Source organism: Chlorocebus sabaeus, chromosome 18, assembly GCF_047675955.1.
Source record: "Chlorocebus sabaeus isolate Y175 chromosome 18, mChlSab1.0.hap1, whole genome shotgun sequence".
Lineage (NCBI taxonomy): Eukaryota > Metazoa > Chordata > Mammalia > Primates > Cercopithecidae > Chlorocebus > Chlorocebus sabaeus.
Genome location: NC_132921.1, coordinates 29,477,656 through 29,490,320, shown reverse-complemented (window position 1 = coordinate 29,490,320; position 12,665 = coordinate 29,477,656). Strand labels below are relative to the sequence as shown.

The following is a 12,665-nucleotide window of genomic DNA, read 5'->3' as shown; positions in this document are numbered from 1 at the left end:
AATTGTTCTTTGAATTCATAATTGTTATGTGATGGTCTCCAGAATATACTGTCACTGTATTAATTTTAGTAGTATTATTTAAGGCAAAGTTGCTATTGTAGTCTCTTTGAATCTTTGGCCATTGTTTCCAGGTTTAAGTCCTTTCTAAAGTAGAATGCAAATATTTGGGCGGATGTCAGTATATTTATTTATCTGTGGAGACCATATATACCATTCATTGTATAATCAAAGGGATTCATGACTTCTCTAAAAGAGTAAATAACCCAGAGAATATTTACTATCAAATGTGTTATCTCCAAATATTGAGAGATGAGAAAAATTGAAGTTCAGGATACAAACTAAGAGCTAACATGATGGGTGTCTGGGATTTTAACTTTATTCTCTTGCTCTGCTAGCAACAATATTCTTTGAGAGCAAACAGGCCACTTTGGCTGTACCATTGTGTCCCATAATTTTCCTTTAGTGACCATCTCTGTCCTGCCTATAGTAAAAGATCCCCAGGAGATTCTCGTCGCCATGGTGACTTGGCACTTGTGATCAGGCCATGCAAAATGATACTACAGTCAGTCTTTTCAAGCTCTTATTCTCTTCCCAAAACTAATGGCCACAAGGAAGGACCACTGAGGTGGCAAATAAAAATCACTTTTCAATCAGAAACTGGTAAAGCTGAAAGAATTCAAATAAACTGAAAGTAAGTTGTTCAGAAAGAACCATTGGAATCATCAGCTTCATTCTTCTTAGCATTTGTTGCATTAATTCTAGCATATGACATTCCCAAAGTGGTTTCTAAAACACCAGTGATCCAGGCAATTTTTGTTTTCTGATGACTCAGATCCTGAAGGAACTGAGAATTGAAATAATACTAATAGTTGGAATTTGTGTGAGGAATTTTCTTACTGAAGAAAAGCCAGTTAAGTGGTTCAAGAAGAATGTGTGATTCCAGCCCTTTTCAAAGGAAAAAAAAAAAAAAACTTTTTCTGGAAGTGGCAGAATTATTTTATTTTGCTTTCATATGTCATGGAGAACAAAGGACAGATGAAATAAAAGGTTAAGAAAACTCGATTAATAAATGTGTCAGTGCCATGCAGAAGACATCCTCTATCTCTAAGCTTCTGCAAAGGAGTACCATGCACTGTCTTGAACAAGGGCCCGTATAATATAACTAAAAAATATATCACAGGCAATAAAACCTCAAGCTAGAATAAGCATCAGGCTATGGAGTTGTCTACACACATGTGCCCACAGATGTTGGTGAGCTCTGGAGCCTCATCCCATATTGGGAATATCAGCATTAGAGCTGCTGAAAGTCTCACCTGGCCAAATGCATTAGTTGTCTCATTTTTGCTGTAAAGCCCTTTATTTCTTGTTGTCTTAAGTACAAGATATCTTGAGCCTGGAGAAGGGAAGAGGATAAAAATCAGAAGACTAATAAAATACGCTGCTGAATTGATTTATTCTCAACTGCTTTATCAATGTTAAAATGAACTACAATCCACATGTAAAATTGCATTATTATTTTTAGAGTTCAATTTTTTTTTAGATAGGGTCTCATTCTGTTGCCCAAACTGGAGTGCAGTGGTGCAGTCATGGCTCACCATAGCCTTGACCTCCCGGGCTCAAGTGATCCTCCCACCTAAGTCTCCTGGGTATCTGGGACTACAGGTGTGCACCACCTACCTGGCATTTTTTTTTTTTTTAAGATGGAGTCTTGCTATGTTGCCCAGGCTGATCTTGAACTCCTGGCCTCAAATAATCCTCCTGCTTCAGCCTTCCTAAGTGTTGGTTTTACAGGCGTGAGTCACCACAGGCATCTAAAGTTCATTTTGAATGTTAATATAATGACTGAACATTCATGGGCACTTACCGAAACACCTGTTAGGAATCAAACGGATTTCTTTCTTAACAAAAATTCTGAGGCTATATTTTGTGTTTTACTAAACTTTTTTTTCAATTCTTTTGAATGTAGCCACTCAAAGTCAGTGTATAAATCACCCAGTAGTAGGAAGAGAAAAAAAATTGTGTAGCAACAAAAGAATGTGTTAAATTCAATTATTCAAATATTAATAGTTTCTGACCTGAGAGAAAAAGACTATTAATATATGCAATATGTATTAATAGCTGTGCTTGCTATGCATGATAATGCTGTGCTTTGTTGGAAATGCTCTATATCTGCATCAGACACTAGGTTTTTGTAACAGTTTAACACTTGAAATTGCCTAGTGCAACACAAGAAGTGAATGTTTTGTTATTTAATTTTAATTTGTTTAAACTTAAATAGTTCATATAACTAGTGGTCATTGTACTAGCACAGTTCTGGAGGAAGTGTCATGTAGGATGACAAGCCACACCTGAAAAAAAATATTATTCCATAAAATGGGAAAGATAAAACTTGGCCAAGGATAGAAATTTCTGGACTGTGTAAGTCCATCGGTAAAATACCACCCAACACCCTTCCTTGAAATTTGAGAGAAGCATTCTGGAACTGACTCCAAGAAACTCAATAACAATAGTCATGAATAGTATACTCCTTTAAGATCAGAAATAGCAGGATTGACTATTACCATTTCTTGAAAAAGAATCACCCTATTTCAAAACTTTATGAATGGCACCTGTGAAAAACTGTACAGTTAATATGTTTACCAATAAACCTGAATTAATAAAACAAAGAGGGTAATTCAGTAACATAGGTCAAAAAAGGAGTCTGTAAATTAGAGAACTTCCCATATGTATATCACGTTCTTCTTGTAAAGTCAGATAAAAATAGAAACAAGTAAAGCAAAGTAGCACCTGCTTTAATTTGGCAAAAATGTCTTCCACTGCTACACAAATCTGATGAATGATTGGAATACTTGTGGAGACTGCAACATCTTCTCTTTCCCCTTCATCATTTTATAAATCCATTTGAGTTTAAAGGATGCCTTAATAAAAATAGACATCAGAGAAAACACAGAAAGCCTGGGCTCTGTCATTAAATTTTAAACACAACTCTCTCTCTCTCTCTCTCTCTCTCTCTCTCTCTCTCTCTCTCTCTCTCTCCTTTTTTTCCAGTTTTTGTTTTCAGTTTTATATTTTGCTCCAAAGACCACAGACTAGTAAACTACTAAATAATTCATTGGAAAACAGGTGATGAATAGGAGATAGGCATTTGAAATGCAGTGGACAAAGTGAAGTAATCATCAAAACCTGCCAGCAGTCAATCCACTTTAAACTAGGTTGTTGAAAAAAATAAACCATGTATTATGCTGCTGTAGACACCCAACATTTTAGTAGGTCTCATCTCCCCAAATGTCATCATATGCCCAGTCTGAGAGTTACATTATCACATCTTATTATTTTTGTTAGAATATACACTACATAATATAAAGATATTTTTAAATGTAAATGTTTTAAGTATAAAATCAAATGTTCAAAGTTAGACTATTACTATGGCCACAAAATCAGCTTTCCTTATTCTGATATCACAGCATAAATATGATTACAAGGTGTTTTGGAGAATTTTGTAAAGACACACACATTATTATGCAGATTCTCATTATATTATGGATCAAAGCATGTATATACCTCAGTGCAAATCTCATAAGTCTGTAGGTAGTTAATCCTGTCTTCCCATCCAATAATATAAAATGTTAGGAATGTGGAATATGGGAACTCCTACCAAGACTAAAGTCTTAGCTAATTACTCTGTGGGAATGTGGGTAAAATCACACTTCTACATTTTCAAGGATTCCAGTCTAAGAAAGCCTGACAAATCAGGTGCTGTCTGAAACTTAATTATCAAATATATAATTGATCCATGGGATCATGTGTACCTGATCACTCTGGCTTTGTGCGATCACAGTCACACACAGGTTGCTGTGGATGTCGGGGTACTTTGTTCTTTATTATTTATTTATTTCTTGCCTAGGAAATGTGTTTGTGGATACAAGCTAAGCAACAACGAAAACATTAGGGAAACCCTATTAAGTTAGACAAGGGGGAGAAAATAAACAAAAAATTAGGTATTAGATAAACAATCAGTTTTTTTGTAGACAGAAATAAACCAGAACACCTTTCTTATCTTATTATTTTAAATTATGTAGTAATAAAACTGATAGATTCTATGACTATATCTTTTAAGAAGCAATGTGCAACATTTTAAAAATGGACTTTAAAATATATAAGCAGAAGTGACAGTCAAATTGATAAAACCACTCTAAGGGAATGAGTAAATTATAGAAAATATTCAATTACTTTTTTGCAATATAGCAATACTGTTTCTAATGTGTTTTCCGATTGAATTAATTACATTTTTTTTCTGTTCTTCTCATGTTCCCTTTCATCATTATTGCCATGCATTTAACTCATTGTGATGTGTTACCACTGATATTTATTTTTTAACGCTTTTATTTATGTATGTATTTGTTTGTTTCATTTGGTGGGTTTTTTAAACCCAGATCCCACTGACCCAGTTGATTATTATCCTTTGCTTGATGATTTCCCCACCTCGGTCCCAGATCTCTCCACCCCCATGCTCCCACCAGTAGGTGTACAGGCTGTGGCTCTTACCCATGATGCTGTGAGGGTCAGCTGGGCAGACAACTCTGTCCCTAAGAACCAAAAGACATCTGAGGTGCGACTTTACACTGTCCGGTGGAGAACCAGCTTTTCTGCGAGTGCAAAATACAAGGTGAAGTTCAACTTGATAGCATTAAATTTAAAATGAACTGACAGTTGTTTAATGCATTGTTTTAAACCCCTCCTGGACTGTTATGAGTCATTTTGTTGCTGTGTATCTATGTGGAAAAACGAAGTATTTTAATAACTCAATATCTGAAATTAACATGACAATAATTGTATTTTAGGGAACAATTTTAAGGCAAGGTAGGAAAACATCAAGCGCTGTAAAATGTTATTTGATTTTCACCAGATGCTGAGTTCATATAAATGATTTGATTCGGTACAAGAGAATGTCATTGTCCCTCGAAAATAGCAGAGATCTATGTTAATTTTCTGGATAGATTTTGGTATCTTTTTTTTTCCATTTGGAGTCTAGATTGATTTCCAAAGCGACCCTGTTAATGTCACAGAGACCCATCTTTCAGTGAATATAACTGGGAATAGATAACTTGAAGATATTTTTTGTAGCCTCAGCACTCTAAGCCATTAACATCTACTTCATTTAGCCTTGAAAACACCCTCATGTGGTAAAGAAAACTCACAATCCACACTCCCCTTTAGCTAATATGAATTCATTCACCAGCTCTCCGTTCTTGTCCAGTCATCTCACAGCCTCTTTAAGAGCTCCTCAGGGATACATGTTTGAGACAGTCATTACCACTTTCAAATCTCTATCAACCAGCCTCAGGGATCATAACAACTAGTTATATACTAAGATAATTTTGTTACCTCCTGAAACTGCTATGATTTTAGTATATATAGAAAATATACAAATGTAGACAAAAATGAGAAGATCAACAAGTAGTTGTCAAGAACCTACTATGTACCTAGAAATATACTACATCAGAGAGATGGTTTATTTTGAAAGAAAACATGGTGTAGTCATTGTTACTTATTATATATAGTTTTAGGATGAGTTATACACTCAGCTCTATGGATAAACTTAAAAGAATTCATAAGTTATTTGAGGGATACAATGTATAAAAACACATTTAGAACTTAAACCTTCACAAGATACTGATTGGGAATGAAGAAGTCAGTTTTGAAAATAAGAGCATAAATATCACCCAACAACTAAGAAATCAAATAGTTCAACCCTGGCCATCTGTCTCCTTCCTACTCCTTTTGTATTCTCTTAGCCACTCGATTGGGGTAGCTCTTGAGATTTTAGATCTCCTGATACTTTAGCCAATGTTCTTTTCACTGAACTACCATCCTCCTGAATCCAGCCTCAAGCTAGTAGTGATTTTGGGGGGATGAAAATATTTCGAGGGTGTTTTTAACTCCAGTCCTGGAGCTGTGGCTAAATCCCACCACCAATTCTGTAAGCTTGCCTCCCTCTGCCCATAGCCATGCTGGATCTTCCTCTGGTGTCTTTCAACTCTTAAATTCCATAAAATTCACATTTCATCATAAATCAGATTTTAGCTGAAACCATTTAAAGACAGTTTTCTTTGGTACTGCTGCCTTGTTAGGTGAGGTATTTGGAAAAACTCTCCAGGCAAGTCTAAATAGTATCATTGATATAATGTATGTAGTAAGTACCCTATCCATCTCCTTACAGTAGTAGATTTAAGATTCAGCAGAACTATAAATAAAGATAACATCATCAGAAAAGACAACCAATGAAACATATGAGACCATTAAAAAAAAAATCTCTTTATATAGATTACCTGATTCTCTAAGTTTACTTTTAAAAGGCACTTTCTCACTTTAAAAATTTTATGTCATAATTGCTGTACTTTGTAGATACATTCATTTCACAGAATGGTCATGGCGACTTTGCCAGAATGTGAAATGTTCTAAGGAATAATGATTGTTTTCTCCAGAATGGTTTGAGTTCCAAAATTCCTGAAACAAAGTATTTCAGTTGAATAGTTACTACAGCAGACATGGAATTACTGAATCTCACAAAGAGCACCTGTGAGGTGAGACCCAACCCAAAAAGATTTTAACTGTTCCTCTTCCCTTCATCTTCCCTGACAGAAGGTTTTCATTATTAACATACTATTCCCTCTCTCTCTCTTTCTCTCTCCATATATATCCACAACCTGATGTGAGGAGGGTTAGGGGAAACTGGAAAGATACACAATAAATTTAAATTTTACAATTAATGGTAATAGACTGTTTGAGTTTTCACTTTGTACTTTTCAAGCCAATGTCATATCTTTACTTCATCTCATTTCCACTACAGCTTTAAAAGGTAGGCAGGACATACACACGATATGAAACAAAACATACATGGAACCACATGACCTGGGCTCAGGGGTTGACTTTGCAACATCCTGTCATGAAACTTACTCTGCTCAGTCTCATTTTTCTCATCTATATGATGGAAATATCCATACTTACTGTAAAAACAATGAGATTCTTTGTAGTTAAGTATGAAGACAGAGGTAGGTGATATAACTTGACAGAAATTCCTCATTAAACTAGAGCTGAATCTCAGATGACCCCAATGGCATTATCCAGGGATTTCCCCACAGGAGTGCTCTTCTAGTTCCATTTAGTCCCAAATCAAGTTATAATACAGATGCTCATGGTTCAATTGTCTAAAACCCTGTATTAACTTTGCTGACCAAATGGAGATATTTTCTATATGTTTTTCTTTCAAGGTATTTAATCATATGATGTTTTATACAAATTTCTATTCAAAATATCCATTGAGTGTTGACTAGTGCTTACTAGATATAACATGGATGTTACAGAGGATATGAAGTTGTGCAGGATGCAATCTCAGCTCTCAAACTGCATATAACTCAATGGGGGGAGCATATAACACGTGCCTAAAATGACATACAACAAGAGACAATGCATGAAAAAATATATCTAAGATTTATTTAATACTTTCTCTGGGCCAAACATTATGTTTTACTTGTCTTAGTTTGCACTTTAATTAATGCTATGAAGTCAGTGCTATGGTTGTGTCCATTTTACACACAAGAAAAGTCTCAGGCTGGGCTCAGTGGCTCACGCCTTTAATCCCAGCACTTTGGGAAGCTGAGGCGGGTGGATCGCCTGAGGTCAGGAGTTCGAGACCAGCCTGGCCAACATGGCGAAACCCCATCTCTACTAAAAAATCCAAAAATTAGCTGGGTGTGGTGGGGAGCACCTGTAATCTCAGCTATATGGGAGGCTGAGGCATGAGAATTGCTTGAACTCGAGAGGCTGAGGTTGCAGTGAGCCAAGATCACGCCATTGCACTCCAGCCTGGGTGACAAGAGCGAAACTCCATCTCAAAAAAAAAAAAAAAAAAAAAAAAAAAAAAACAAAAAGTAAGGCTCAGAGAGGTACTATCTGGTTATTCTATGCTCACAGAGATAACTGGCCATGTTTTTCCAAAGTATTTCTAGGCTTTTTAAAAGATAAGCAGTAGCTTTCTATAAGGTTTTAGAGGAAACTCAGCAATTCATGGTATTACCGAATGCAAAGGTGTCAATCTAGAACACAAAGACGATCTTACTTGTTGGCCTCTCAAATGCCAGTGGTGTCTGTGCCCAGAAACTGTTTTTACTGAGATATGATCCTTCTCTCTTACCTAAAATATTTCTTATTGCCTCATTTCTCCCTTTTATTTCCATTTCTAAGACTTAGAGGTGTTCATGATCATGAAGGAAGGCAAAAGTGGAAGTAATGTATCTGCATGTCAGATACTAGCTGACCACTTTGTGTTTTATTTGATGGAATTTCATCTTCCTGATTATACCAAAAAATATTTGCATTTATTTAGGGCATATATTTTTACAGGTTTTTCTTATTTTTTACTTTTGAGACGGAGTCTCACTCTGTCGTCCAGGCTGGAGTACAATGGCCTGATCTTGGCTCACTGCAACCTTCATCTCCCAGGTTCAAGCGATTCTCCTGTCTCAACCTCCCGAGTAGCTTGGACTACAGGTGCATGCTACCACACCCGGCTAATTTTTGTATTTTTAATAGAGACAGGATTTCACCATATCGGTCAGGCTAGTCTTGAACTCCTGACCTCAGGTAATCCACCAGCCTTGGCCTCCCAAAGTGCTGGGATTACAGGCGTGAGTCACAGCGCTAACCTACAGTTATTTTTAAGAAGACTTCTGATAAATATTTGAGGTCATTGCTTTAATAGACTGGATAGGCACATCACCGAAAAGTTATTAGTACAGTTACATATTTATTTGGTGTTGTAATGAAATACACAATTTTCATAACTATAACCTAAGAAGGATTCATAGCAGAGTTTTTTTAAAAAAGATATCCCTTCCTACAGTAGTAAGGGTGAGATACATATGATATGAGTGGGGGAAAAGAGCTTTTCTTAATTATTTTAGACATAAATAGTTAATAACTGTAATAAGTTTTAAAATATTTAACTTTGAAGAAAGATACCTCATACCAAGCACAAAATGATATTTATAAGAGGATAGTCTCAATTTTTTTGCTTATATGGAAAATATACTTTAACATATTAAACCTTGCAGCATGTTTTTTCTTTATTACCCATTTTGATATTTTGAGTAAGCAATAAAGAACTATAATTTACTTTCTACTAAAATATCTCTAACTTGCCATTTAAAAGACAAAGAATGGATTCAAAAGACTACAGTAATACCAACACCGCTTTAAATACCAATGTAATCCTTTAGTATTTATCCAATTTGCTGTTCCTTCCTTGATCAATTGCTCCAGTTACCATCGTTAAATGTTTGTTTAATGTGAAGTCTACACAAGGAATGAAAACCACATGACACAGCATTGCTTTTGTCTCATGTTCTCTATAAGATGTAAATGGATTCTGGAAGCCCTAAAAGTTTAAACCTTAAAGGCTTTTTGAAAAACATGATAAGCAGTAGAACTCTAATAAATTAACTTTGTTACCAGTGGAAAATAATAATGATGGTCTATTTAAAATATACAACATTAAAACTTATGCAAAAAAAAAAAAAACAAACAGATTTTGATTATAAATGAATTAAGTTCAATGCAGAAAATTTCAAAACTCAAGTTGACAGAAGGAAGTGGAATTTGTCCTGTTGCTCTGGTTCTTTAATAAAGGTAAGTATTTAACTTTGAAAAAAGATATCTAAATACCAAACACAAATTGACATTTATAAGAGGCATAGTCTCACATGCCTGATCATATGGAAAATATGCTTTAACATGTTAGACCTTTCACCATCTCTTACTAGGAAAATTTTCTATCTAGTAGCCCCTTTGGACAACCATAATACCTAATTTTATTGGTTATATTGTAGATGGATAATCAGCCAGTGTGAACTGGTTAATAGATGGGAAGTCGAGTCAGTGCTATGCCCTACTTCTCTGCTGTTTGGGAGTAGATTATTTTTGTAGATTTGGGAGTAGATTATTTTATTTTTGTGCTGGGTTGTTTAACAGTCTTTTTCCATGTCTTGATTTACCAAGTTGATAGAGTTTATTTTTTATCTCTTTGCTATTTCCTACTTGTATAGTCAGAAGACACAACATCTCTAAGTTACACAGCAACAGGCCTCAAACCAAACACAATGTATGAATTCTCGGTCATGGTAACAAAAAACAGAAGGTCCAGTACTTGGAGCATGACTGCGCATGCCACCACGTATGAAGCAGGTATGTGAGGAAATGTCTACCTTTGACCCTTGGTAATCACATTTCCCAGGTTCTGTGGAAATTAGAACACGTGTTCCCTATGGTGTCTCAATTATACCTTATCTTATATAAAATATTGCATCCTCTATAGTTCATAGCATTTTTATATCTAAGAGTATTCTTCTCACACTAGAAAAATAAATGAATCTCCAATGGCTTAAATAATCTGCTTTCATGATCAATACATGGTTTTTTCAGGGTGTTAACTCAGGGGATCTGACTATAAATCTTCTTTTCACTACATTTAAGTAAAGAACAGAAATCTATCCATTGAACTCTGTCCAAAACAGTTGTGTCTTTGAATAATAGTCATGGTAGGTATTTCCCATCTTGAAAAAAAAAATAGATGCAAAACAAAACATTGCATTACAACTGAAGTCTCATGGATATTTACTGTGAATAACCTTGACTGGACATGGGAAGGAGCTTCCAGGTGGTCTTGTTCACTCTTTGGAAATGAGATAACGTAATAGAAGACCTTTATGCAATTTTAAATAGTTCATATCTAGGGTAATGCAATTCACTGTAATTTTTGCTGGTCACATTTACTATGGATCGTAAATGTAGAGTTTATAACCTTAACAAGGATGCAGTGTACTTGACATTTATAGTTCACAGAAATCCAACTTCTGGAGAATTGAGGGCTTAATATTTTTTTTATTGGTTTCATGATATATCATATTTCTGGGTAAACTACACCAATTTTCAAATTTTAAAAAATGCCAATAAAGCTCTTTCCTGGGTAAGTTGAATTTCTCTTTCCATTAGAATTTGTCCCATGGTATTGCAGTTCTAATTTTTTTCTCCAACTGTTATCTTAACTATTAGAGTTCTAGTGGGAATATTTTTACATATCTGTAGATACTTCTTTCAACAAGTAGATTTCTAGTTGACCTAATTAAATTTTAACATCCTATTTTTCTATTTTACTTAGTATTATCTCTTCTTCTCAGAATTCCACCCTAAATTCAGAGTGTTCACAGCTTCTTAGGGTGAATAAGACCAGCTGGATGAGATACATACTATTGGATAGAGTGCACAAGTAAACAGTCTGCTCTTCCTTTTTACTTGAAAGGAGATGAATGTAGATAAATGTGAAATAATAAGAAATCTGGCCTTCCCTGTGTGAAAGAGAAGTAGTAGTATTTTCATCTTAATACGAGCAAATTCATTCATTTTTTTCCTCTCATAAACATAAAATGCACGCCAACATCTGACTTGATATATGCACCCTATTGATTTCTCATCAACCACCTAGCCTTGTAGAGACACCAGTGGTGAGACCCATTACTAACAAAAAGATTTTAACTTTTAGAAATGTGGTTAGTATAAAAGATAATCATCTGGACAAAAGTGTAAATAGCACATAGATAGGATCCCTGAGTGATGATGAGAAGCAAGAAGTAATTCACAAGTGTCTGCAGGTTTTATAACTGTGAGAAGGAAATTCAGTGAATAAAATAACTGTAAAATTTGCTTCTAGTTCTGCTGTCAGATAAAGTTTGGGGCTACACCATTATGTGTTGAAATGGCTCATGATAAAGATACGAGTGACAGAAAAATTTTTGAAATCAAACATTTCATTCTGTCCAGATAATGAATCCTTCATTTGATTTTGGTTAACTGAAGTAAAATAAAAGTGACAGGAAGGACACCTTAAATAATTAGGACTTGGAAAGAGACAGGCATCAGCCTTATTATTCCTAGGCTATAGAAATGAAGAACTATTGGTCTATCCCCTCAAGGTGCTACCATAGCAATTGTTTGACTCCACCTTTTTTATTTCCTTGTATGTAGATTCAGTTTCACAAAAGAGAGAACATTATTGACATCTCTTGAGACAGGTGAAGGGAGAAGATGGGATAAGACTATAGAATTCCCAATCGATATTGCTACCAAGCTTTCAGGATACAGAGGAGAACTTGTTTTTCAAAGAGAAAAAACAAATCCTTGTTTAAAAGGAAGAGAGGATGGGATACTGGATAGTCCAAATAACAAATGCCCAATACAATTCCTATGGCTGAATTCTGAAACTTGAATGTTACCTTCCATTCATGTACTTAATAAAGAAATACAAGTATAGGAAAAATTGAGAGCCAAAGAAATCAGAGGGCAATGCTTGTCTAGTGGACCAAGATATTAATTAAGGGTTTTTAATAATGTTCATTTAAAATTGTCATGCTTTGAGATAGGAACTTGGTAAGGAGTCTATGTCTTTGAGAGAATTATTGTCCAATAAACAAGAAAAAGTATTTTTTAAAGCCCTGAAGTATTATCAGAAATATAATCACAAAATTGTGGACAAGTTGAAATCACAGCAAACAAAGTACAGATTCTGTCTGGAAAAATAAGAGGAAGTTTCACAAAATAAGTGACATTTGAGC

The 12,665-nt window shown here is 35.0% G+C and overlaps 1 protein-coding gene across 4 annotated transcripts in view; it reads left to right on the top strand.

The window, feature by feature from the left end:
* DCC (DCC netrin 1 receptor) overlaps positions 1-12,665 on the top strand; it is a 1,222,872-nt gene that overhangs the window by 1,073,009 nt on the left and 137,198 nt on the right. For 3 of the 4 annotated variants that reach the window (XM_073006286.1, XM_037982936.2, XM_073006287.1), the window contains exons 17-18: positions 4,494-4,666; positions 10,104-10,242. In XM_073006286.1, the coding sequence (XP_072862387.1) occupies positions 4,494-4,666; positions 10,104-10,242 (312 nt within the window). Of the gene's footprint in view, positions 1-4,433; positions 4,667-10,103; positions 10,243-12,665 lie in introns of all 4 variants that reach the window. The other variant, XM_007973974.3, reaches the window with a different exon arrangement.